Source organism: Lagopus muta, chromosome 2, assembly GCF_023343835.1.
Source record: "Lagopus muta isolate bLagMut1 chromosome 2, bLagMut1 primary, whole genome shotgun sequence".
Lineage (NCBI taxonomy): Eukaryota > Metazoa > Chordata > Aves > Galliformes > Phasianidae > Lagopus > Lagopus muta.
This window is the reverse complement of record NC_064434.1, coordinates 85,231,959-85,258,253: the sequence shown is the minus strand read 5'-3', so window position 1 is coordinate 85,258,253 and position 26,295 is coordinate 85,231,959. Positions and strand designations below refer to the sequence as shown.

Below are 26,295 nucleotides of genomic sequence, written 5' to 3'. Positions count from 1 at the left end.
AACTTTTGCATGTTTGCTCTGAGATCAAGTCTTCTAAATCTGTCAAAGTCAATACAAAAGAGCCTGAGCATGAAAAATAAAAAAGCTATGGGCCTATTTTTGGCAGATAGAAAAGGGAGGTTTTTGTGTTTTTTTTTTGTTTTTTTTTTTTTAAAAAAAGGAAAAACAGCTCCCTCTCAAGACAATCTTCTGCACCAAATCCTTAATAACTACTTTGCAAGTACCCACTCAAACAACTAAAGTGGCAGAAGAGAGGACAGGCTGCAAAGTGTGACACTGAAGGAGTTGGACTAAAAGTAAGAACCGGGGTACTTAATTTGCTCAGACATCTCTTGAAATCTCCATCACTGATCCCATATTCTAGCTGCCATGGAAGAAGCACTAATGAGATCCAAGATAAAGCAATCCCAACCCTTCCCTCTGCAGCACTCAGTCCAAGAGGTACACACAGAGCTCACTGTTGTGAATCAAGTCATACTTTCACCTCTAATGAAACTCTTGGAAGGGTTATCTCATTTTACAACACCAGAGTGCCATTACAGCACATTGACCACATTTGTGTCATCAAAGTTTCTTCCCATTTATCACAAATGACTGCAGGACACTACACTGCACGCATGCAAGGACCCACCTCAGAAATCTTGCCAGACCTCAGGGTGATGCATAGCAAATGTTTAACAAGGTTGCCACAAGATGGACTTTTCAGCTGTGAAGCTGGAAGTACTGAAGTATTAGCCTGTCAGATGTGGAACATTCAACAGGAACCATGAACTTCTGGATGTTTTATGTACTTTAAGCTACAATTCTGAAGTGGCTTAGTGAAAAGGAAAATAATACCAGATTAATTTAATTTAGGGATAACAGCAGGAAAAAAGAGGATTACAATAGAACGTTCAATTTTCAATGTTTTCCTCTAAACCTTCAGAGTATAAAACAAGATAGTTTCTGGTCTTAAGAAACTTTATGTTAAGGAACAAGTACATGTCAATTTATGAGAAAACAGCAGTGATTTTAAAAGCTAATTTGGTTCTACTTCGCGCAACTGCTTACTGAGAAGTGCTGAAGACTGAACTTCCAATTAAAAACAAAGAAAGTAGAAGGCAGTATTGCATACTGACCGCCTCACAGCCAATAGTGCAGCTTCAAAACCTATTCACATCTACATAGTTTTCATCCATCGTATTGTAATGAGAAACGTAACTTCCCCTTTTTCAAGTGCTTTAAGTTATTAATAATCATCAACATTTACTGACTGTTAGCAGAGACTTACAGTTCTTTATATCTAGCTCAGTATCAGGAACATAGCAGTATTCATATTCATTTTCCTATCAGCATGAATATCTCAGCAACATAAAATGAACACTGATAATTTCTAAGTATTTTACTGAATATGTATTTTCCCTTCACTGAAACCTAAATAAGTAAGATTCTTTTTCCTCATAAAAAACGAAAATTATATTTACATCAGTTACTTTGCTTAAAAACCACGAGTTTGTGTTGTACCATTTCAGTCTGGCTTACAACAGAGCTTTTTAATCAAAGACTTGAAGCTTTTCTTTATGGGAACCTCCTCCACCAAGGTCAGAAGCCAAGGGAAATCCTCCCCTTGCTCTTCCTTTTCATCTCATCTTTTGAAGCCATTGGTTATTCTTTCTGAGGACTTTGCTACATTCGTATTCCAACTTCAGTTTTCAGATAAGCCAGGACAATCCCTTTTTATTGCTCTAAAGCACTGAAGTTTTACATCACAAACAGCAAATTTGACACAATTTCTGATAGTGCCCATCCTTGAAATAAATAAAGCCAGAAATACAAGCTATTTAATAAGAAGAATCTTGTCGAATAACAAGCACTAGCATCTTTAATTAGCACTGGACTACAGACCAGAAATACCTATGATAGACACAGGTGCCTGTGTGTATGTGTGTTAATTTTTTTGATGTAGTCTTTGTCAGATAGACCCCAGAAGAAATCTCTTGGTCTCTAACATTCTTTTCACTAGAAATGCTCAATCCATACAGTTGCATGGATCACTGTAAAGAGTCTTCACACAATCTCTTTTACTTGTAGGAGCTGCACGTAGTTGCTATTTTTCAAGTACACATTTTTCAACTCATTATTTCTTTACCCATGCTAAAATTAAAGAGACATCAATATTTAAATGAAATCAGGATATGATTGCATCTCCTGTGTCATGATGTAAAGCAGTCCCTTCAAATTTCCAGTGAACCATTAAGAGTGAAGTTTGGCATCAGCACAGAATTCTGCTTAAGAAATCCCCCTTCTTTCCTACCCCAGTTTTACAGTCCCAGCTGTGCCAATACAACTGCTGATGCAAACACATGCATGAACCCTCATGTTGCCCCACTACCTATGAAACCAGCACAACTAAGCAGAAATCACGATATACAGTTGGTAGTTTCTTCAACTCATCTCCTCTAAGCTATCATAGGATTGCTTTTGTCCTCAGACTCTTCTGGCTGACCTTCCTTGCACCCATTCAATGATCAGAAAGCCCAGGTCAGCATGCCTTTTCCTACCTCTGCTCTCCAGTAGCAACAACCACTGCACATGCTGTCTAAATTCCTGCAAGCAGACACAGAAATCCCCTTTCTATCAATGAGATGGGGGACTCTTTCACACAGTTTTCTGTTACAAATGGTCAAAATGATAGCAGACATTTTTGAGAGGAAAGATAAAGGAAAGCAAAAGAAAAGGAAAGAGAAGCCATTCTTTCATATATGCTTGGAAAAACAAACTACATCACCTTACTGATCAGACACTGGTTATAGTTCACTAAATCCAATGTTTCAGAACTGATCCAGACCATCAAATAATGGACAGGCACCACACTATGACTACATAAACATCCTGGCTGCACAGCAACACACAACTAACACAAATACGGAATGGAATACGATATCAGAAAACTAAAGGCAGTAGAAGATATGGATAGGCCTGTAACTTTTGCATGAAGGATGTATGTGAATTCTTAGTGGACATAAAACAAAAAAATTAAGAAAATATCAAAATTATAAAACAAAGTATAGCAATGTTGCACAGAACTACAATTAAATTGCCAGTATTTTTCTGACAGTTTTCTTTTTTTTTTTTTCCTTTTTTTTTTTGACAGAACAGCCAATCAATAAGCTACCTTCCTGCTGACACAGCACAGAAAGATTTAAATCCTTAATCTAAAATAAGGCTGGCAAACTGGAAACAAGGTCCTGATGGCTGCTACAGGGCTTTAGTCTCTGTCCACAGACAAGATTCCCCTTAATGTTAGCAGAATATCCTGTCAGCAACGCAGCAAGCACCTCACAAACAAATGATTTTCACACAAACTCTCATAGATACAAATTGCTGAAATAATAGTTCTTTTGAAGTAAACTGCCAGATATAAAGTGAAAAAAAAAAAAAAAAAAAATCAATTTAATATATGAATCCTGTTTTGGCAAAACACTAAACAAAACAAGATTAGAGCTCCCAAAGAAAAGCGCCCAAGTGCAGATGAACCCTGGAGATGTGGCTGAGCAGCTGTGCAGCAGCGGTGACATCTGCTGGTACTGAGAGACAAACCTTTACCTGTACACACACTAGCTTCAATCCATGGGCTGGTCTAAGAGGAAGAAACATTATAAACAAAATAGCAAACAATCCCTGCACCGTTTTCCTTTTAAACTAATACCTCAAGAGAGGAAGATAAGAGTCATAACTATGTTGCAGGTCCTGAGATTGCCTCTATTTTCATACCTCTTGACTCTCACTGACCCATTTTTAGAAGTATTTTCCCATTCCTTGTTCTGTGGTATTGACCACTATATATGGGAACAGTAGAAATGACTACAAAGTTCAATGAAAAAGTGAAAAATGAAAGGAGGAAGGGAAAGAACCAGTCCAGCTTTAACACCTTTTGTTCAAGCTGATTACAAACAAATTACTGTAAACAAGAAGGTTCTGAGAAGCAAGCTGACAGAGCCAGTTATATTTAAAACAAAACAAAACCAACCAAAAACCTAACAACATTGTTTTTAATGACTTCATATAGAGACATTAACTTTCATTTATTTTGGTATTTCCCCAACTCAAACGCCATTACCTTTTGCAACTTCACAAACAGAAATCTCAGATTACACATCTCACCACACTGTCTATATTTGAAAAGTCAGTCTGCCCTCACACTGCAGAGGTTAGTGGTTAAGTTTTTCACTAGGATACAAATTTATAAAAGTTGAAGTTCATATAACTGTTAGTGAGTGCTCAGTACAGAAATTTTAAAAAATCATGTTTTGTTACAGGAATGAAGTGAAAAGGCAAGAAGTGAGAAACATTTGTTGTTACTCTACTTGATTTTCAGGAGGCATGGGACAGAATTCCTGATTTAAGTGAGAAGAGATTTGAGCATAAGACAAAGTGGAGTTTATTTCAGGCAGTATCACGGATGACATTTCATATCACTTTTGGGACAGAGTTCTCTTACAAGGGAAATCTCCTTGCAGTGTCACAGCCGTATTTCTTCCTCACATTCATACACCTGGAATTCATTAGGTAAGAATTTCAAAGAGCTAAAATAGCACCACCACAAAGATTGCTATCATCCCAGGACATTTAGTTTCTCATAATGGGCATGATAATTACATTAGCTATATAGATCACTGTATAATGAATAGAAATGAATGGAAAACTTCAAAGGTAATTCATAACATTTCTCTCCTCTCAGAAATCTCATATCTTGCCCATTATTTGAAAATCCATTAGGCATTTCTGAAATGGTTACCATAATAACCATAGTGTGACCACTCCGTGGCCCCACAGACTTATCCAAGAGTATTTTTAAATGAGTTGATTGTCTGTGGTTATTTCTGCATTCCTCCCAGAGCAGGAGCCTTAACTACAGAGTATGGACATGCTTCATTTGTGGCAGAAGCTGTAGAGGGGCATTGAAGGCCAAAGAAAACATGGGAGTGGGAAAACACCCACTTACAAAAGCAGGTTCTGATTTTTTGCCTGTGGACTAACAGTTGCTAAGAGAAATAGAAATGTAGCCACTGAGGAGTTTTAGAGTAAGAGGAGAATTGGGTTTACATAAGACACAGTGGAGGATCTGGAGGCCAACTACGGAGGACAACAGTATGGGAATACAGGGAATGCCCTGGAAAAGCAGCAGCTTTGCAAGCTCTCATTTTTGGACCTTATGAGGAAAAAGACATAAAGGAGGGACAGAGTATTCTAGTGTAAAGTGTCTAAAGGTAAAAATCTCAAATTAGTGAGGTTAAGTCCAGGCCTACTTTACAGATAAGGGAAGGCACAAGTGACCATTGTTCCCTTAATCTCTCTCTTTCTGCTGTCAAGAACCAGAGGCCCTATTTTTGACCTCAAGACACTGCACACTTGGAAGAGCCACAGGAACTCACACCTGAGCAACATTCCCTCCTAGCAAAATCACATGTGAGTGCAAATTAACTCTCAGCACTCAATAGCAGATATTTTTGGCCTAAGAGTTTATTTCTTGGCAGTACAGTTTAAGCAAACCTAGATGTTTTTTTAACATCATGATGCAAATACATCCATAAAGCAAGCAACATTTTTGAATTGTTTTTGGCTAAGATCACGTTCTGCAAACTTAATATTGGTAGCAAGTGAAGCTTACCTATTTTTTTTGGAATTTTCATCTTTCCCTCTTTTAACTCCAAAAATCCTTGTAATCAGAGCACTAAAAAGAAGCGTAGATGAATTTCTTACCTAAGACAAAAAGAACACAAAATTAAAAAAAAACCTTTGAATTGTACAAGTATTTTTTTTAATACAATCACCAATGTACAGTTGAAAAAAAAGCCAGCTGAATGAAGGACACTACATGCCTACTGTTCAGACATCAACAAATAGGAACAAGTATTTCATAACAACTTTCCTCTTTATCAAAATGGCACTACCAGGAAATCAGATTTTGGACATGTATATCTTTAACAAAGGGGTTGCACCAAGGTTTTTATTGGATAAAAGGATTCCCCTCCCTTATTCTCATGGCAGACAGTAAAATGTTCAGCCATCTCAGAATCTCTTATTAAAAAGCAAAATAACAGCAAGAATGAATGAAAATAGACTTCTTACTAGCTAAACATGCTGACTCAAAATACAACAGCCAGGTATATTCTTACATCTAAGATAACCTTTGTCCCTACTTTTTGTGAATATCAGCACTTCACATTGAAATAAAAAATAAAATGAAACCAAAAACAGAGCAGAACTACATCTTCTTTGCAGATCTGTAATATTATTCATCAAACCTTAAAATACTTCATCATGTAACATTCTAGCAATTGCGGTACTTGGTAACAAGTGGTACCAAAGCTTCCTGGAAACGTATCACTACCTATACTGTCACATTTGAGAAGCAAAATTAAGAGCTAACTTACTGCCCAGATAGGTGATGTGAAACCTAGAATTGCTGCTTGTATTCCATCTGCAACATAAGGCATAACGTTTTCACCTAAACGTGCATCTCTGAACAGTGCCCGTAGGATATTTAAAGCATGAACCTGTGGAGGTAAGAAAAATAAAGGAAAACAATATAAATCCAACAAAAAACTTCTCAAATCAAATGTGTTAATTACCCCAATGAACACAGCAAACACGAAACAAAAACAACCAGTGTGCAGATTTACAGCATTTCATTTCCATACCAAATATAAGAACGCTGCTGTTGAAATAATAGATTAAAATGCTACAGAAGGAAACACTGATAAAAACATCTATGGTTTAAAAATATATTTGTCTAATAAATACAGTCCGGGAGTTATGACAGAAGGCCAGCATTTTCTCCTTAGCTTATCCTGGCTGCAAAAATAACTTTCAAAGACAAGAATCATCTTGTCCAATATTCTTGACATTCAGTAGGTACTGTGAGAGAAAATAAACTACAACTCACAGGAGGACAACATTAAGCTAAAACTGACAGCCAGGCTTGCATCACCATATGGAGCATTTTGAGATATTTCTTTACACTGGGGAAGGTGGCAATCTGTGTAGCTTCACAGACTTTGACAAAGATACATAAACTTATGCCAGCAGAGGCATTAGAACATTGTTAATCTTTGCATTTTAAATGCAAGACATAGTCTGTTGATTATATATTTAAGGATTTGACAACTGCCTTTGAAGATAAAGATCTTGACTTTACAATTTCTACACATTCCAAATGAATATACTTAAGTTTCAGAAGTTACTAATTCTGTTTAAAATCATTTTTAATACCGTATTTTACTGCATACAATATGGTTTATGCAACTCACTTATTTACTCTAAATGTAAAAAGAAAAGCTTATTTCCTTGTAAAAGTTTACTCATCTGCTTGTTCACAAATATACTACAGGAAGTAAATGATCATATAAATTCAAAAGGAGCATCACTACACTTGCACTAGAAAAAAATTATGAATTTACGTTCAATCCACTGCTCAGTATCTCATGCATTTGTAAATTCCAGAGGCTCCATAACATCTGTATGTCAGAAGGTTGTAAAATCTAGCCACAGACACTAAAGCTTAACTACTATTAACACATTGTTTCCTTAACTGTTTGAAGTAATGCAAACACTGTTTTGACATTTGCCTTCTGACACGACACCGCACTTTACCTGTGGAATTACACTTGCAGGTTCACTCAAAGGTGCTGCCAAGGACATCAGTTCTTTGATTGTCATTTTCAGCAGATCCGTTTTGCCCTTCTTTGGTTCTGAAGCTAACAAAGCCTACAGAAAAGTTAAAGAAGAAGTCTGGTATTTCTAGCCATTTTTGCTTACTACTAGCTCAGCTTCAGGTTTTATATTCACCGTACCACATCCCAACTTCTGATCACATAGAAGGACTAAATATAAATTTGGAAAAGCAATTTTCACTTTTAACTGTCTTACTTTATTTCATTCATAGCCTCCTTAGCAGTCACTGTTTCAGTAAGAAAACCACTTCTGCAGTACAGCTTTGACTCTAAAAGTTTCTTCATGTGTCACAGATGAAAACTTAAGTTTACACACAGAATCAGAGGATCTAGTATGGCAAAAGTATCTGCTACACTATACATGCTTATATTTACTATTTTGAAAAATTTGAAAAATTTTATAGTTTAATAACAAATGTAATCATGGAGAAATGGCCTGGCCAAGGGATAAAATAAAAAAAAAAAAAAAAAAACAGCACATTTTAAAAAGGAGAAAGTAGATACAACCATCTCCAAATAGCAGCAGTTAAGCAGGTGTCAACACATCCAGCAGGGAAGAACATACTCTAATTTAGCCTTCCAGTTCAGGACTGGGATTAAAACAGTCTCTTTTTCCAACCTAGCAGCTTGTGTTGAATTTGTCTGACTTAGCACAAATGGATAACCATAACTCACTTATTTCTAATAAAAATGATTATCCATTCGTGTTTTGGGGCCCAGAGTCTGTTGACCATCAATTCAAACAAGATATTTAACAGTCCATTACATTGCATAAAAAGAACCTAATGGAAGAACTTCAAACCAAATGAAGTACAGAGGTGAAGCATATACCCAGAAGTTGTCACTGTCGTTTTATCAGCACCTCTAATAATGGAAGAGACAAAGGCAAGGGGAAAAAAAAATAAAAAATAGTACTCATAAAATATAAAGTAGACAAGAATGAACTGAACACCAAGATTCCATAACCTGAGGACACTGAGGTTAAGCTGTAACTAGCATTTTCCCACCACTTCCTCACCCCTTAATTGGAGCTGCACCTTTGTGCTATTTTAAAAGGTTATTTAAAATGTTCATAAGCTTAAAAATTACATATTATTAAAACAGATGTGTTCAACCAAAACAAGAATAAATGTCACAGGAAGCAGATGGCAAAGAGACCAGAGTGAATCTTGATTTTATGCATTAATAAAATAACCTTATTACAGTACTGTGAGAATATGCATTATTTTTTATATTTTTATTACCTAAACACAAAAGTTTATTTAAGGCTTAATTCCTTTTACTGAGTACTACAGGAACATTCAGAACTACCACCAAAGAACACCACCAGCTTTCTTTACAATAAAATTTTTGTTCAGAAATAGATTTTTTTTTTCAGATTAATCCTAATGTTAATTTCAAGCCTTCTCATTAATTGACTAGATTAACTCTGTACTTTTCCAGAGCTGTCAGAGCAGAAGCATCTGATCTGTTTATCCAAATAAGCTCTGCCATATGGGCTTGGCAATGTAGGCCAATTGCAGACTAGGCAAATGTTTTCTGCAGTGGGATGCTGCTGCATCCACCCAGTCCTTACATTACACACAGCATTACTTTTTGCATGAAAGAACTGGTTCAAATATGTTTCTCATTCACATGTTCTCTCAACTTGCTACTGCCCACTGGATTAAAACTCCGTGGTGTGAAATGAAAAAGCCAGCAAACATGAGGTCACCAAATTTATTTTGCAGACAACTTACAGATATAAAAGGGAAAGATCTTTCAACGCTGAACTTTAGAAGGCAACACACTTCTAAAACCAATGCCCTACTTCAGACCTCATCTATGCAATGTGCGTACAACTAGCAAAGCCACGAGTAGGCTGTGACTGACAGAAGAGAGGTCAGACAGAAGCAGGCTGCCTCAACTTTCTCAGGGTGAACTCAGAGTGGAAAACAAGCAAGATGGATTACTCTGGCAGTGACAGCTTGCTCCCAACAGTTCCTCACATTCTTGGAACAAGCCTGAGACCATGCTCTGGTGAACGGAGCAAGTTACAAATCACACAGTTATCTTGGACCTCTATCTTAGAAAACTGTCTGAAAAGTAAAATCATGAATGTTAATTTAGAAGAAAACCATCACGTCTGCTTTAAGGAAATAAGGGAATGGAAACAGTTAAGTGTTGAGACTATAGCATCGCACCAACTGGTGCTGACTGACATTACTTCACCACAGTTAAGAGGACTTCCCTAGTTTTCTATAGTACATACCAGGGCACCATTTTACAATTCTGTGATAGTTTATTCTTATTTTAATCATCCTTCCACTGCATATGAAAGAAGGACAAACCTACGTGGTAGCAAAGCTTCACTTAATCTGAGAATTAATTTATGAATTTACAGGGAGTAATACAGTGGATACAGTCAGCCAACAGCACAGTCTTTGGAAATGCTATCCAAATCAACATCAAGCCAAAAATCTGTGCTGTCTCAAGAGTACACAGAATTGCAAAGCTAAATAGCATCAAACATGGTTTAATTACATTTGGCTTCTTGGTTGTGTAAAGGCTACCAAAGCCCGCAGAAAAAAAAAAAAAAAAAAAAAGCATTCACTGGAAAAGACCTCTAAAATAATATGAAATAAAAACAGGTATAATATTACTTGATACCTGTATGTAAAATGGAATTCCTGCACTACGTCTGGTTGCACATAACGTAGATGAAGGATCACAAGATTTGATTTCTTCTAAAACACAGCTAAGCCACTGCTCCGGCATCTTGTGCAGACTCTCACTGTTGCATCTACGTGAAACAAACAAAACACATAAAATAAACAAACAAGAAACTAGGGCAGAGTGAAAGAATGCAATTAGTGACCTTAAGGCCTAGTTCCTAACATATTTGAACATTTTCAAGGATACACTCAGAATTTTTAAGAAATGAGACAAACATAACATGGAATTCTGCATTTTTCCAATGCTAGTACAAATTTTATTAACCTTTCTTGCTAAGTGAAACTAGAAAAAAATATTTCACTGAACTCAGCCAGATATTTCAAGGACTCAGCCATTCACCATTTCAACTTTCCTCTTCTGCCAAGACCTATTATCTTATTAGAGAAGAAAATGACACATACACATCTGAATGATGTGTAGAATGTAAGAGGAAACTTCAACATTTTGTACTTTACTCTCTCATTCATGACCCTTACACTAACTAGTATATACTTGTATATAATTGCTTTTACAACCACACAACTAAGACTGAAACCCCTCACAGTAAGTATGTATTACACAAATACACTTGCAACCTTCCAAGCCGTAAAAGGAATAGAAAACAAGACACACTGTTCTGTTTAAAATACTATGTCAGACAAACATTTTGTAAAGCACCTGAATTACATTCCTGTCATGAAATACTTCTCTTCTGCAGTTACAAAACTGCACACTGCCTGAAAGCAGAGGACTTCCAAGGACAAGGAAACCTCAAGTCTATCTCAGTTCCTGGTTCTGCCCAATTTAATGACATGTAATACATTCAGCATGAAAGACGAGCTCATTAATCTTACGTCAGTGTTCCAAAAGGATCATTCATAGTTACATAAATTAATGAGACACTGCTATTAAAAAATTATCACACTACTTTGCCACATGATTCAGAACAGATAATAAGAATTAATCACTGAGGGCAATACAACTGCAATTATTTCAACCACGTAGGACTTGCCTAAAAATATAATCAGTAATTAAACTCACAATCAAGCAGCACAAACTTACAGTAAGGTCACAATCAAGTTTTATATGTGTTTAAAAAAAATGGAAAGTAAAGCTTAGAATGCAGCAGGTACTAATGTAAAAATCCAAATTTAATGTAAGATCTAGATCTTCCAATCTTCTACCTCCTTCTTTACTCGTATCTTATTACACCTTTCTTCCCTCAACACAAAAATTTAGGTAGGCTAAAAACTTGATACAGGATGGTAAACGAAATTTTCATCCGCAGTGAAACTTTCCTTCCCTTCTTTTACAAAATAAACACAACACTAATAATGCTGAAAACAGGTCACAGACAGTGCCAGATAGCTCAGCAGAAGCCACAGCAGGTTTCTGCTGTTTGGTAATTTCCTTAAGATTTTCTTCACACGTTTCTTACACTGCTGACTGGCCTTCTCTCCATTTTCTAACAACAGCATCTCTTTAATACATTTGCCAGCGCGTGAAATATTAGTCCTGAAAGTAAGAGAAACATCATGGTTCAACATGGGTCATGTCACGCAGTACAAAACCATAAAATGGTTTCTTGCTTTCCCAAGCCAGTGACAGAAGCAATGAAATGAATGTCTTCACCTGTACAACCAATGACCGTTTTTCTTTTACTTTACTGCTTACAATTAGCTCCCCCTGGCTACTATAAGCTCGTGCTCTTTCCCCAGCTTTTGGATACACAAACAGGATGCAGTTCTAGGATTAAGACCAAACAAAACTTCTAGTAAGCTTCTCCATAGGTCTCTGCAGCTAAACTGTACTTTACAGTTCTTTTCATTCAAGTAATCACTTTCCACAAAACCTACTGCTTCCAACCACTGCGGCTGGTCCTACCTCCCTAGTTAAGCAGAGTTTCAATGTTAGTTTAGTCATGCAAAGAACAGCACTAATCTCTCTTCAGTATGTTATCTTAGTATTAAAACAAACACCCCATGATACATATTCACATCTGCTGTGCTGCAGAAGAATAAAGCATAATGGAAATATTTAAAAGTCACTATGTAGCATACTGAATATTTTACAGTTAAGTAAACCGAGGGGCTTTTCCCCTTTCAGTTGTAGCATAAAGGGAAAAAAGCACACAGAAATCCAATAAACTTCAGACTCCCTTCAACTGTATTGCTTTGATCTCACCACAAGTAATCCTACCTTGTTCAGTAACCCACAAAAGTCCAAATTTAAAAAATACATATTTTTTATTTTAATGCAAAAGTATTATTATTTTAAAGGTAAAAACATTGGAGACTATTGACTTTGCAATGGAGGAGACTACTCCCTTGAATTTGGCAGCTATATCCTCATGGTCTGGCAAGAAGAATATTGACTCTAGAAGCAGGTGGCCTGAAATTTGAACAATAGTGAAGCTTTAAAACATAAAAATGGTAGTCACAAGCTCAAATGTCATTTTCAAGAACAATTAATTTTTTTTCTTTTGACCAGATCAAGCAAACGATACTGCTAATTAAAATATTACACTGTAACTCGATACGTAAATTACTTAAGATGTATTGCAGTAAGGTATTTTTCCACAAAATTCAGACTGTCTTTCTTCTGGTTATAACAATTTCATACGTGCCCAGAACAGTTTCTGTGGTCAGTTTCAATGGGACAAAAGCCTGGCAATTCAAAGTTAAAGTTAAACCCCTCTCTCCATTTTCTCCTATCCAAAATAAATGGTGTGTTAAGAACAAGGGGTCAATCTTGGATTTGGCTTTCCTGGATGCTGGTGGTTTGTGGCATAAATTTCACATAAGGACCAGCATTTTCTACAAGGGTATATCCAGAATTCAGAGTCTCCAATCACTGTAAACTATCCTTGTCTGGGGAAAAGGGAGTTTTCTTTCACCATTTTTCTCTCTTAATAGAACCGTACTCTTTTTCCATATATGTAACATAAAGCCAGTCTCCATTATATTTCTCAGACAAATAGACAAGAATCTAAGCTTCAGAAACACAACTATGTAATCTATCCTAGAGAAAGTCTACTTTTAAGAACAGCTCCTCTGAAATAATGAAGTCCTCCCACTTGCATCCCCTTTCCATAGCACCTTCTCTAAATAAAATAAAATTTTCAAAGTGATATAGCTGATCTGATAAAGCTGTTGTTTCTCTAGCACTAATGCCACTAACAGAAACTTGGATGACCTCAAAAATCTCAGAGATTTTAGACTATTTCCTTCACATCTCTATTAACACTTTTGCTAAGAAGTTAGAAACAATTTTAGTTCACCTCACTAGAAAGTCCATGAATTACTTTTAATGTTTCCAAGAAGCTTTCCCAGCATCCTGGAGGGAGTGGGAAGGTAAAGAGTTACAGTCACTTCATAACAACTAAATGAATCAGAACCTGAGCTTAAAACAGAGAATTTAGAATCTACTTCAGGTACCAGGAGTACCAAAGATCAGCAACTGACTGGATGAGGAGAAAAATACACACTGATACCAGATTAAACATTTGTAACATCAAAGCAAGATTCTTATTCCATATTGTCTGCTACAATGCTTTATTTAATACTCTTCACTTCTTGTATAAGACACAAAAACTTTGGTCACTGAGTTCAGTTTAAGCTCCATTTCTTTAAAAATGATCCTCAATAAGCACACTGCATTGTATGACATCTCTCTTCCCATACCTTCCCCAGTGCATTCTGCAACCTCAGTGAGAGAAAGCATTTATAGCCATAACTATGTAGCCCTACAATTTTGAGATTTCCATGAAGTCTTTACATTCTACTTGATCTCTCAGAAAAAGCCCACCAGTTAAAATAAACACAAAACAGACAAGCACCATTTATAGTAAAGAAGTAGGATATCCATATGGGTTCTGAGAGACTCTAGTTTAAAATAGATGTCAAAAGTCTTCCAGGAAAGTTTCCCTACCTACCAGTTCACTGCACCAAATAAGCATTAATAATCTTTCAGGGTCAATGACAAGAAAAATCCTAAAAAAGGACTGCTTGTTTCACCGATATGAATGATGCTTACTTTGTATACTCTTTGAAAAGGTGCAGTCACAGACAATATCAAGCAGACAAAATGGAGGGAACATCTCACCAACAGAAGGACTACGAACAGAGAAGAGGAAGAACGATAGCTGACATACTTCAAGCAATTTTAACAATTTATATCCAAATGAGTGTCAAATTCAGCACTCAAATTTGACCAATCAGATGATATTTCATCACAATTATAAGAAATCTGCGGAGGGAAGATTTTTCTCTGACTACTAACCTAGACAAGTTTGAACACCACCACTCTGCCTCAAGACTCTACTTTTAGTTTTTAGGGACTATAGAGTAAAGATGGAAATATTCTAGAACATAGTTTTAAGCAAACATTTGGCAACTGAAATAAAGCACCGTGTTTATCCACAGTCTTTCCTAAAAGTACAGGATAGAGATTTACCACTATTTGTGCTACATTTTTCACTGGGTCTTGGTGAAAGAATAATTACAAAGTGTCAATGAGGTTTCTATTAGTCTTCAACTCCATTAAGCAAAGTATCATGTTTAAGCTATTCATATGACTATACAAGCTGCCCTAGAAAAGAGTTTCCTCCTCCAGTACGTGCAGATGCAATAAATTCTGGTACCTACCCTTCAAGAATGTCTATCAGCTACGTAGAGAGGTCAGCTCATATTTACCTGCAGAACAGTCTCACAGTTCCAAAAGGATAAATGGAAAGACTCCAAGACACTCTACAGACCTACAACACAACTGCATTCTCTGCAGGACTCAACTTACTCATTACTTCAGAGAAGAAGCTTCAGCCCAAGTCCCCTGTGTCCCAGGAGTACCAAACTAAGAATTACTAGCTATTCCGAAATCACCCTCTTTATTTTAAACACAAAAGTTAGCCTTGAGACCAGTACTTCCTGGCAAGTATATATTTCATAGAAACAAATACATTTCCAAAGAGCTTCTGTCTCCTTCTTGCAAGCTGGATTTTTTCCAAGGAATATATGCTGTATTTGAAATAAATAACTATAGCTTTTATAATGCTAAGTGGCACGCATCATCAAAAGACTGTTTTGGAAAACTGTTAATTTGGACGAGAAATTTATTGAAATCATAAGCTTTTTTTTGATGACACGCGGGGAGGTGGTTGAGTCACCATCCCCGAATCTGTTTAAAAAGCGTTTGGATGTGGTGCTCAGAGACATGATTTAGTGGAAGGTTGTTAGATTTAGGGTAGCATGGTTAGGTTGTGGTTGGACTTGATCTTTAAGGTCTTCTCTAATCCGAGCAATTCTATGATTCTATGTATAATGCTTTAACCACTGAGAGAGAAGCAGAGTTCTCTTAAGTTTTCTGTTTGATTGGTTTTTGGTGGATTTTTTGGTATGACTCTAATGTCCAGCTCCTTTCAATCCAACTGAAAGAACAAATCCTTTGAAACAAAAGTAGATTCTAAAATATAAACATGCAATTTTTAAAACAACACATCTATTGCTAACATCTTTCAATACTCAGCAGCTCCTTCTATGCACTCCATGCTGTTAACAGCCTACTTTACTTGGAATGTTATATTCGTTTAATAAACATTCAAAAAAATGCTGCCTCACATGAAAAAAACAGTTTTGGGCAAAACATGTTACAGTTTGTCACTGCGTATGTTAAGAGAAGACCAGTTTCTCAATTTCTTAATATTTTCTTGCCTGAGCTTATCTCTGTCTCAGAGAAAAAAAAAAAGTTTCACATATGAAACCAAGCTTAGCTAACAATACAGAAGTCTTAAATTATATCTGAAGTCTGACAGAGAAGGAAATCATTTTTCTACTGAGATGGGGAAGTTGCTTTTTTGTTCCCCACTCAATCATCAGATTCAGACTGAATGAAATGGTGAGCAGTATGCTACTGTGTCTTTAAACAGCAGCCAGAAATACACACTAAACAGCAGAACAACACTTTGCAATAGACTTGGAATATGAAAACTATAAGATGTCTCTTATGTAATCTATTCAAAACAGATTCACTAACTGATGTGACAATACAGTCATTTCTCTAGAAAAATTACTAGATACATGGGAATACCTTAACTGTTGTCCATTTTCCCTGTCACTATTGTGGCAAATTTTTTCTCACTGCAGTAGCTGCTCTCTCAATACACACAGCACTGACAATGGAAAATAACTAAACCTGCAGCAAAGTTAACTGGAAATAGCAAACAAGAGTGTCACAGGGCAATGATATCAAATACTTCTTTTTCTGTAGCAGCACTGCTAGCTAACCAGCCACTCCACCAAGTAGTCCATACCAGAGTACAACTGCTCATTTCTGTTCTTGAAACTGTCTTAGACACAGAGTGAAGCTGGCCAGGCAGCCGTTCCAGTAGGTGTCATTGTTCCCATCCACAGACTTATATTTAACTTTAGAATAACACAAAAAATAAAAAGAACACAGCACACACACACCTTGCTACTATCATCTCACAAAAAAAAAAAAAAAACAATACAAAACAAAACAAAAAAAATACAAAAAGACACAAATAAAAGGAGCTGTGGCTCTAACTAGCTGACACTATGCAAAAGGAAAATACCAGATACTTTATCTGAGTTTGATGTTAAAATACATGTACTTCAAATTGAAAAGTTTAATCAGTCATTTCAAAAACTACATTAAAAAAAAAAAAAACAAACCCACAAAGTCATTAGAGATTTTGATTTGTCTTCTTAAAAAAATGATATAAATATTATGTATCACAAAGAAATGTTACTGACACACATATTCTAACAGAAGGAAAATAGGTTATATATAATGGAAGTTTCAGCACCCCTGCCTAGATCTCAGATCAGCTCTGCTCATTTTGTTCTTCTAGGAAAGTATAAAGTTACAGGGGGAACTAAAAAAAAAATAAAAGATTGCATATCACATCTTGTGATGCACTGCCAGATAGACTTCCAAATGTCAGAATGCACAACTCATCCAATGGCAAGTAATAAAAGTTTCCAGGAAAGCATCTTGGCTGAAAACAAAATGTCTGGCATTTATTTTCATTAAGGACTTGGGAAGGAGGAGAAGGGGAAGGAATTCTACACCCCTGCTTCCCTCAAGAGCTTTTCAGGGTCATTCTGTAAACTAACACTCCAGAAATTAAAAAAAAAAAAAAAAAAAAAAAAAGCATAAAATGTCTGTATCTTCATCCAATGCTGAATCACTATTCCTAACCATAAGTAATATTGTCCGTAAATGCCATATCACTAGAGACATATCGTACCGACACCACACTCAAAATCCACTTTGTACCGATGACCTTCTTGAACAGTCAGCTTCAGGGTTGATAACAGAGTTTGGTAAAATTATTATGTTAACAACCTAATAAGTTGCACATATTTTACCTTGAAAGTGTTTCTGTAAGTTGCACAAAGCCAGCATATGCCAATTCAAAGGCACCCCTGTGCCTTGACTGCATCAGATGATGTTTAAAGTAGTCTCCAATATTTTTGACCTTAAAAGAAAACAGTAACAAAGTTACTTGGAATTATAAATAGACAGTTCACTTACATATGCAAGATACTGAAGTTAAGAGCAGAAGTTCTCCCGCTGGTTGAACAGACTACTGGCAAAAGTAAAAAGCACTTAAGAACTGAATGTACTAATTATTTTTCTTTCAGGTTAAAGGCACAGTATCACGTCCTTAGAAGATCACCAAAAAAAATAAAGGACATAAATTAGCTGCTTGTCCAAGATGAGCACATTCAGATTTTCAGAAAGGGACAATCCTGATTTTCAGAGGAAACAAATTCAGGATCTTTGATGGTCATCGCTCTTAGCCTTAAATTCCAAAGAAAATATCTACTACATCGTAACAGCAGAAACAAATATTTACAAAAACGTACCAGAAAATAAGTTCAAATTCCTAAAGAATTGTACCAAAGGAAAACAAATCTATCTTAGTGAGCTATCCTGAAGTTGCCTCAATTCCCTCAATTCTGCAAGAATGTCTGTGACTACTAGAAACAATTTCAGAACAGAAAAAAAAGACGTGGCATATATGGAGTAATGAGAGCTACATCTGAAAAAATGAAAAGCCACGATTGAACTTTCACTGATCATTACTTTCTAGCACCCTATCAAGATGACCAAGCTTCCAATGCTGTTTGGAAGCCTACAGTGCCACAGTCTAATTGTACATGGATTGAGATCCTTCTTTATTCCAGAATTATGAGAATCATTAACTTTCAAGGTTTAATGCAAGCTTCCAATATCATGTGTTTAAAACAATAACATTCATTTTACTACGCAAGATTTTCTTCAGAAAGATCTTCAAAACTTTTATAAAAAAACAACTATTAAATCATTAAGTTTCCTATAAAATTCTTATTTTATCAGCTATAAGCTAAAACACTTTAATAGTCTAACAAGTAATTAAGATGTCAGAGGAGTTAATGCCATATGTACTACAGTTTTCTAACCATTAATTCATTTTATCCAAACAATGAAAGTACAATAGTTAAAAAAAAAAATAGAGCTTAAACGTCCTACTTCCTGCAGCTAAATCCAGCCTAAGATAAGCAATAATTGGAAATATCTGCAGGGTTTCAGCTCTCTCGCCTCAGAATAAGAGCCTTTTTTCCAGAAGCAACTGACCCACAGACAGACCAACTCTCCAGCTGTATAAACAAAACCAAACCAAGAAAACCATACACATGCAAGTCAAACTGCTTTCCTGCTCCACCACCACCCTTATTTTTCATATGGGATACTTTTTTTTGTCACATAACTTTCAACTTACTACTTATATTTCTGAGTGTTTTGCAACAGCCTCAATGACCAGAGGATTACATCGAACTGAACTCTGGTATATTCACTTTCATTCATATGCTACAGTTTGAAGAAAAAGAACTGCCACAACTCTTTTTTCAGAAAATGACAGAGGAACTTGCCTCAGGATCCATGCTAACTATGCATTCCAAACTTAGAGGATTCATGAGCATGGCATTCTTACTCTTCCAGGATTGAATAGCATTCAGCTTCCTCGTATCATAAAACCAGCTCTTCAATGTCAGAATGGAGAATAAATCAAGGAATTGATACATCATCATGAAGAGTCACAGCAACTGTAAGAAAAAGTGACTCCACCTACTTTATTTATACAAGAAAGTACACTCAAAGATAAAATACTCAAATATGCTGTGGAAAGCAAATATCTTAAGTACGTTAGATTATCTTGACTAAATATCAAGAGTACGACAGGTTCGTCTAACAAAAGAACTGACAGTTTACAGGGCTAAACTTGCTATTGAGATCAAAAGTCTCCATATTCAGTAGACATTCATTCAGTAGAGAAGATTCTGAAAGTACTTTAGAAACGAGTATATTTGTATCTTATTTTCTGGTGATTGGACGCCACCAAGTCCTATCCTATCCTATCCTCTAGAGAGAACTTTTCCAAAATATTAAAAGTTGGTTGGTACCAAATTCTACAGAAGACACTTTACATTAAGAACTGGGAGAAGATGACTTTTGCTTTGTCTAAAAACAAGCGAATCTGTTCCTGATTAAAACAAACACCAAAGCAGCAACTGGAGTTAGCACTAGCACAAATATGAAAGATCACAGAGGTTTGTGATTATGGAAGGTCTTCTGTAGACTTGAAGATTCCAGCACAAGACCCAGTCTGTCAGGGTTAACACAAGCAGAACCCCTGGCACTGGGACAGCACCAAGTCTTCATTTCCGCTGCCTGTTTCTGTTCACCTTGGCACATGGTTTTGGTAAGCTTATCTCCTAAAATCATATTAAAACCTTACATCTGCGATAAACAGGAGTTTGAGGAAGAACTTAAAATACCAGGCTTGGAGCACTGTCTCATGATGGTCATGGGACAATGGAGTCTTTGTTAGATATTATTTTGATCACTTGGCTGCTAATGGAACAACTCTTCTACGAAAGGCCATTTGCATGATTATCCTACTAGGCACAGCTTTGGCTCTGGCACCTCAGATTTTCTGGGCCAGATGGAGAATGAAAGATAGAGCAAATATTTGAATGGAGGGATACCATCAGACAGACAAGGCAACTCCTGTGTCTATTTTTAAAGGCAAAGCAATTACCACAACATGGGCTAGACATTAATAACTGCCAATTTATATTCAGAATTTTGCAACTTCTATATGCATCTCTACAGAAAGCACATGAAGATATTCTGAAGATTCAGCAAACACTGTGACATTCAAACACCATGCAAACCTAATCTGTAACTCAAAAGATAAGGAAGGTGCAAATGTAATACTGTTCCAACTTCCAGTAGGAATAATAAGTAACAAACAAGTGCTGATTGTCTATCAACTTTTCCTACATGGGGACACGCCACAAGAGACAACATTTAACTGCTAGTAAAGAGTAATGAAGAAATAAAGCCACAGCTAGTTGGCAGGCACTGTTATCTTCCAAGAAGCACAATTCCTTTGCAACATTTCTTAATGTGGACTGAAAGACATTTGCTTGCTTAAAAAAAAAAAAAAAAAAAAAAAAAAAAAAAGAGAGAACAAGCAAATTCAGCACTTATTACAATAATTAGGATGAATAAATTGCAAAATAGCATCGATTCCATAAGGTATAACGTCACACAGTTACTGACCTAAATAAGGAGAAAGGTGCAATGCTAGGAAGGGATGCTTTGCAACAGATTTTACTCAACATTTATACTTAGCCCCAATTCAAGGCAATTAGATCCAAAGCTTCTCTTGACTTTCACAGTTCCATATTCTTAAATCCGTAGGCACTTACAGAACAAAGAAAAGATGGACAACTGCAAAAGGGTGTATCTGCATAAAACACTAAAATCCAATTCTATTATTTCTCAACATTGAAAAAGTGTTTCATGGAAGTTTAAAGCCACAGAAATTCTGGTACTGACATTTCTAGTAATTTCTGATGAAATATTCTTTTTGTATAATAAGGTAAGGCTACTTACAAAAAGTGCAGTGAAAATGGCTATAAATTTCCCTAAAATTCTTATATAATATAATTTGATTTCCTATCAAATAATGTTCTTCAGATTAGAACATTAGGAATTGTTTTATAGGAAGACGTCAGGAGCACAGAGAATCTAATAAGGCATCTATATCAAAAGAAGACATGTTTCTGCTAATGTCTGCTTTCTAAATAAGAATGGAAATACTACAGTAAGAGCCAACTCATGCTAAATTGTCAATTCCTGACTTGAAGCAGAGTAAAAGAACACAGTAGTAGAAACATTATCTGCTCTTATCCACTTTCCAGACCACTACAGCAATACAAGTAAAGCTGTAAACTAGCCAGGAAACAAGTAGGCCAGAGACAGCACAAGAATAAAGATACTAACACTATTTCCATGGCACTAAAACTACGAGAAATAAGACCTGCAATTACACTGCTATTCATTTTAAGACAGAAACTCACAACACCTAATGAAAAACTATTCACTTTCTACTGGAAAGAAGTTAATAAGTAGTATGTTTTGCGTATTTCAATCTGGCACTGGTAGACTGGTTTTGTCAAAATCATAAGGAAATGAAAAGGCCATCAATTAAAAACAGAAATTTAATAAAGACAAAATATGTTCCAAATAAACGACTGTGGTAATCTAATTTCTTGTAAGTACTGCACTCAACATTCTACAAGAGATCCAGATGGCATACTAACATTTCTGATCTCTAAAACCAAAAACATAGGAGGAAGAAGAGTCACATTAAAATTGTCCACAATTCAAACATCCTATGTAGCATAAGGCTATGACCAGTCAGCATATATCTCTTTCAGAATTTTTTATTATGAAGTTCAGTTAATGAGCTTTATGAAAATACCAACATCTACAGTTCAAAATGAAATTAAAAAACTGTTTAAAAACAAAGCCAGTTCATAAAATTGTTAATAATTCTAACATACAATTCATATATATGCATATGTATAAATATAAATCAGTTCTTATGAAAAGAATATACACCCTATAAATAACTGAGCAATATGAATATTTCTTCAGTTTGTTTGCTATAACTACACCTACTGTCACTACTTTAAGCATTATGCCTCCTGCATACCATTGTAGCAAAAATAGATTGTTAACCACATGCACAACAACAAAAAGACTTTTTCATATTTAATATAGCTTTATTTAAAAGGAAGACATTCATAAAAATTGTCTGTTTTTCCCCAGAATATGAAGATCTCTTTTTAATGAGAAGTACTTCCCTACCTGTTCTACAGTAATCAACCCATTTGAAGGTTCAGATGCAGCCTGTGCAGGCAAAAGTTTACACAGTGTCCCTAACAGCAGAGATACTTCCTTCATGCTTCTCCAGCAACACACGAGTACCATTTGAGCTGTGACATCACATATCTGACTTTCTTTACCTTAAAAACAAAAATCCAGAAATATTAATAGTCTGACTCCAAATTCTCAGGCACTTGTAATTTAGAATTAATTTAGCTTGATCTTCTTACAAAAACTAATTCACTACAAAACAATTCAAAACCAGGTAGTACAAAAGATAATTTAGTTCTGTTGAACTCAGTTCAATTCTTGGAAATTTATATCATACCTAACTCTGTTTGGATATGAGAGTAGCATACAACTTCACTACTATTTTAAAGGTCTTTTTGTCAACATCAGCATTGCACTGCATATCAAACTATACAAACATCAGCAGCTTTGTAGCTAGGCTCCAACGAACTCCTATACCAATCATCAATCCATCACTAGATGTTATTTGTGGGTTTCCCCTCCCTTTCATTTATTTTTTTTTTTTTTTTTAAAACTCAGATGCCCCCATGCTCCCAGACCATACACATTTTAATGCAGCAGCGTCATCTAGTGGACATTATGCGAGTCTAACGTAATTTACAAACATTTTCATGAAACAAAACATATGGCCAATCAAAAAAAACGTTTTATACGCAGGAAAACGTGTGAAGAAACAAAGTCCAACTTTTTGTTTCTAAAACTTAAAAACCTCACCTAAATCATTACCTTTGAAACGTACAGGTATTTTGCAAATATATGCAGGCATACAATAAATACACTAAAGTTTGAAACTGAGACGTAAAGGGATAGAAAAATTGCACAGCTGCTATTCACTGAAACAGGCAAATATTATCTAACATTTTATCCCTGGAAGCCTTCAAACAGAAGCTTCTGCTTATGTAATCCCATGCAACAAGTTTTACCGCATGAATAAATTCCCACTAGCCTTGTGTACACTGGAGAGTGAAATCACACTAACACCTTTCAACAAGCAATGTGTTAAAGCGTTTCTTGACAGAAGAGGTGTTAAAGATTACCTGGCCAGTGAAGTTTGGGCAACAGAATCCAGGCCAATATCAAAACAACTCATTTTCACATGTACTCTAAGAGAGATTAACCACAATCTTGCAGAAACATAGTGAATTAGTCTTTAAAACCATGCCCATGAATAACTAGCTTCTGACAAGTTTACTGAAGAAGTGAAACATTATATGGAGAAAATAACTTCCAACTTTGATCACCCAAGTAAAACGTCTGCTCTGTAAAGAATAACTTGATTTAATTATTAATACAGTGTTTGATTTACCTCTCATTTCTGCGCAAATATTTTCCACCGGCTTGTGGTCAGCCAGCTGTTTAGACTCTACTTTGCAGTGTTCTTTCAGCATTTTTGCTTGCATAAAATAATCGTTTGTGTCCTGCGGCTGTATCTCATTCAGAATCATCTGCAGGCGATCCGCAGTTTCTACACATTAGATAAGAATACTTCAGCTGCTTTCTTCTTATTTTATTATTATTATTATACTTTCAGTTCTTCATACAAAGGTAATTTATTTTAAGTAATAAAAAAGAAGGCCCTTAGCAGTAACATTTCAAACCACAGTGACTATAAAGACCAAGGAAAAAAGAAAAGCAGACCACACAGTCACTTGTTTTGAAACAACACCATCTGCACAGGCTCGTTCCGTTTAGTGCAGAAGACAGATAACCTGTATCAAAACTTAAAAGAATGGCTTAAGATTAAGACATAAAACAGAAATTTGAAAGGGACTGGTGTAAGGATTCATTTCCTGAATTGCCTGAATTTCCTGAATTAAGAAATAAAGACAACTTCAAGAGCTTCAGATTTTACAGAATTCTTTTTGTTTGTTTGCTTATTTGTTTGTTTACCTGAATCAATATCCATTGGAATAAGACCCTCTGGTGATGAGCTCTGCACTACTGGTGATACTACAGCAGACAGTTCATATGACATCAGAATGAGCCTTGCCACTATTTGCTTCCATTCAGTTATGAACATCAAGTTACTATTAAGAAAAGAGGCAAGCACCATACCAAGGATTAAAATAATTTTACATTTAAAGGGAAAAAAAAAAAAAAGACCTTATAAACACATCTACAACTGTATTTGTGAAAATAACAAATAAGTTGGACAAGTCCTAACACTGAGTTTTTATACTCACAGAGGAATGTGCAACACCTCGCTAAACCATGGCAAAGTCAGTCAGAGCGCCAAAACCCGCAGGTACTGGAATTCATTACAGATAACATTGCATGCTTTTATGTTCCAGTGAGCAGCTTTCCACTGTGCTTAATTAAGGAGTTACAACTTACTATTTTGTAGTATGCTTTACTTACTTAAGAGGTAATTGCTGCAACGCTCCGTTTATACAATGCACTCTCCCATACATTGGGAATGATGCTGCCGCTTGAAGTAGAGACTTTTTAGCTTGAAATATTTCTTCTTCAACATTCACCAACAAAAGCTTGATAACTAAAATTTTTTAAAAAGTTACAGATGTAAATTGTACATACAAACACACAGTGTATTTTCTGAAAAACAAACCTGCTTAGAAGAAATACGAATAAAACCTGTTTATAAAACAGTTCAATGGAAAATGCAGAGAAATTTCTTTCCTTACACTCCTTACTCTTCCATCCATTTAATAATGCTTATTGTTGGTTTTCAGTTACCTAAACACCAACAATATGTTATATTCTATTCAGTCTGTCCAAATCAAACAGCAACAGTGAAAAGCATAGCCAAGACCATGAACTCAGAGACAATTACACAACCCACGCTGAAGTCAAGAGAGGTAACCTACCACATACTGAAAGTTAGACTTTGTCCATAGAAGCAGCTTAAAACAACAAACAGCTCAACAGAATATTAAATATCAGCAGCTTCCTGTTAAATATTTGAGTCTTTAATTAGCCACCGAAGAAGCTGCCCAGTTTGCAAGGGTACTTGTGCCAATTCTATTTACATTTATACCATGTAGCACATCAGTGTCAGAATCAGAATGAATTACAGATCCAAATAACAAACTACAGATCACTAATAGAAAATACCCTCTAAGAATGAGACATAAGATTACCCATACATTTCCTTTATTTATACTAATCATAATGATGTCTCAAAAATCATGGTTTCACTGCATATAAAGAAGATACTAACAAGCCAATAGAAAGTCTTACTAGAAAAGAAGTCACTAAGAGCGCAGAAAAAAGTTACGAGTTTACTAAAATCTACGTTCAGCATTCAATCACAAACAATGGAGCTTCCCAATTTTTAATTTCATTGCCAATTATTAGATCTGGAAGATATTTGTTTAATGAATTTGCCAGATCTGATAGATCTAGAACTTTGCAGCTTTCACCCAGAGGCACCAAATTAAAGAAAAATATTCCACGTGTGAACAAAGCAGCAATGTATACACAGGACTGCAAACCACTTGGAACAATGGCACTGAGTGAACAGAGGTCCAAGAGTCAGCACTTCAAATGTCAAGTACTTAAACATGATACAGACAAACCACAGCTGCCTTTGCTCTGGCTAAACGAGCTTTCAAGGAACAGAGGTTCCTTTCCAGCACTTTATGTAACCAGC

The 26,295-nt window shown here is 35.8% G+C and overlaps 1 protein-coding gene across 9 annotated transcripts in view; it reads right to left on the bottom strand.

Moving 5' to 3' along the window:
• Positions 1–26,295, bottom strand: part of THADA (THADA armadillo repeat containing) — a 301,092-nt gene that overhangs the window by 198,298 nt on the left and 76,499 nt on the right. For 8 of the 9 annotated variants that reach the window (XR_007374803.1, XR_007374804.1, XR_007374802.1 and 5 more), the window contains 9 exons: positions 25,044–25,179; positions 24,576–24,712; positions 23,992–24,150; positions 22,638–22,795; positions 17,798–17,907; positions 10,365–10,497; positions 7,636–7,749; positions 6,417–6,539; positions 5,651–5,742 (listed from right to left, as the gene is read on the bottom strand). Coding sequence is in view for 5 of the 9 variants with exons in the window: in XM_048934787.1 (XP_048790744.1) it covers positions 5,651–5,742; positions 6,417–6,539; positions 7,636–7,749; positions 10,365–10,497; positions 17,798–17,907; positions 22,638–22,795; positions 23,992–24,150; positions 24,576–24,712; positions 25,044–25,179 (1,162 nt within the window). In the remaining 4 variants the exon portion in view is untranslated. Of the gene's footprint in view, positions 1–3,949; positions 4,535–5,650; positions 5,743–6,416; positions 6,540–7,635; positions 7,750–10,364; positions 10,498–17,797; positions 17,908–22,637; positions 22,796–23,991; positions 24,151–24,575; positions 24,713–25,043; positions 25,180–26,295 lie in introns of those variants that run through there. The other variant, XM_048934790.1, reaches the window with a different exon arrangement.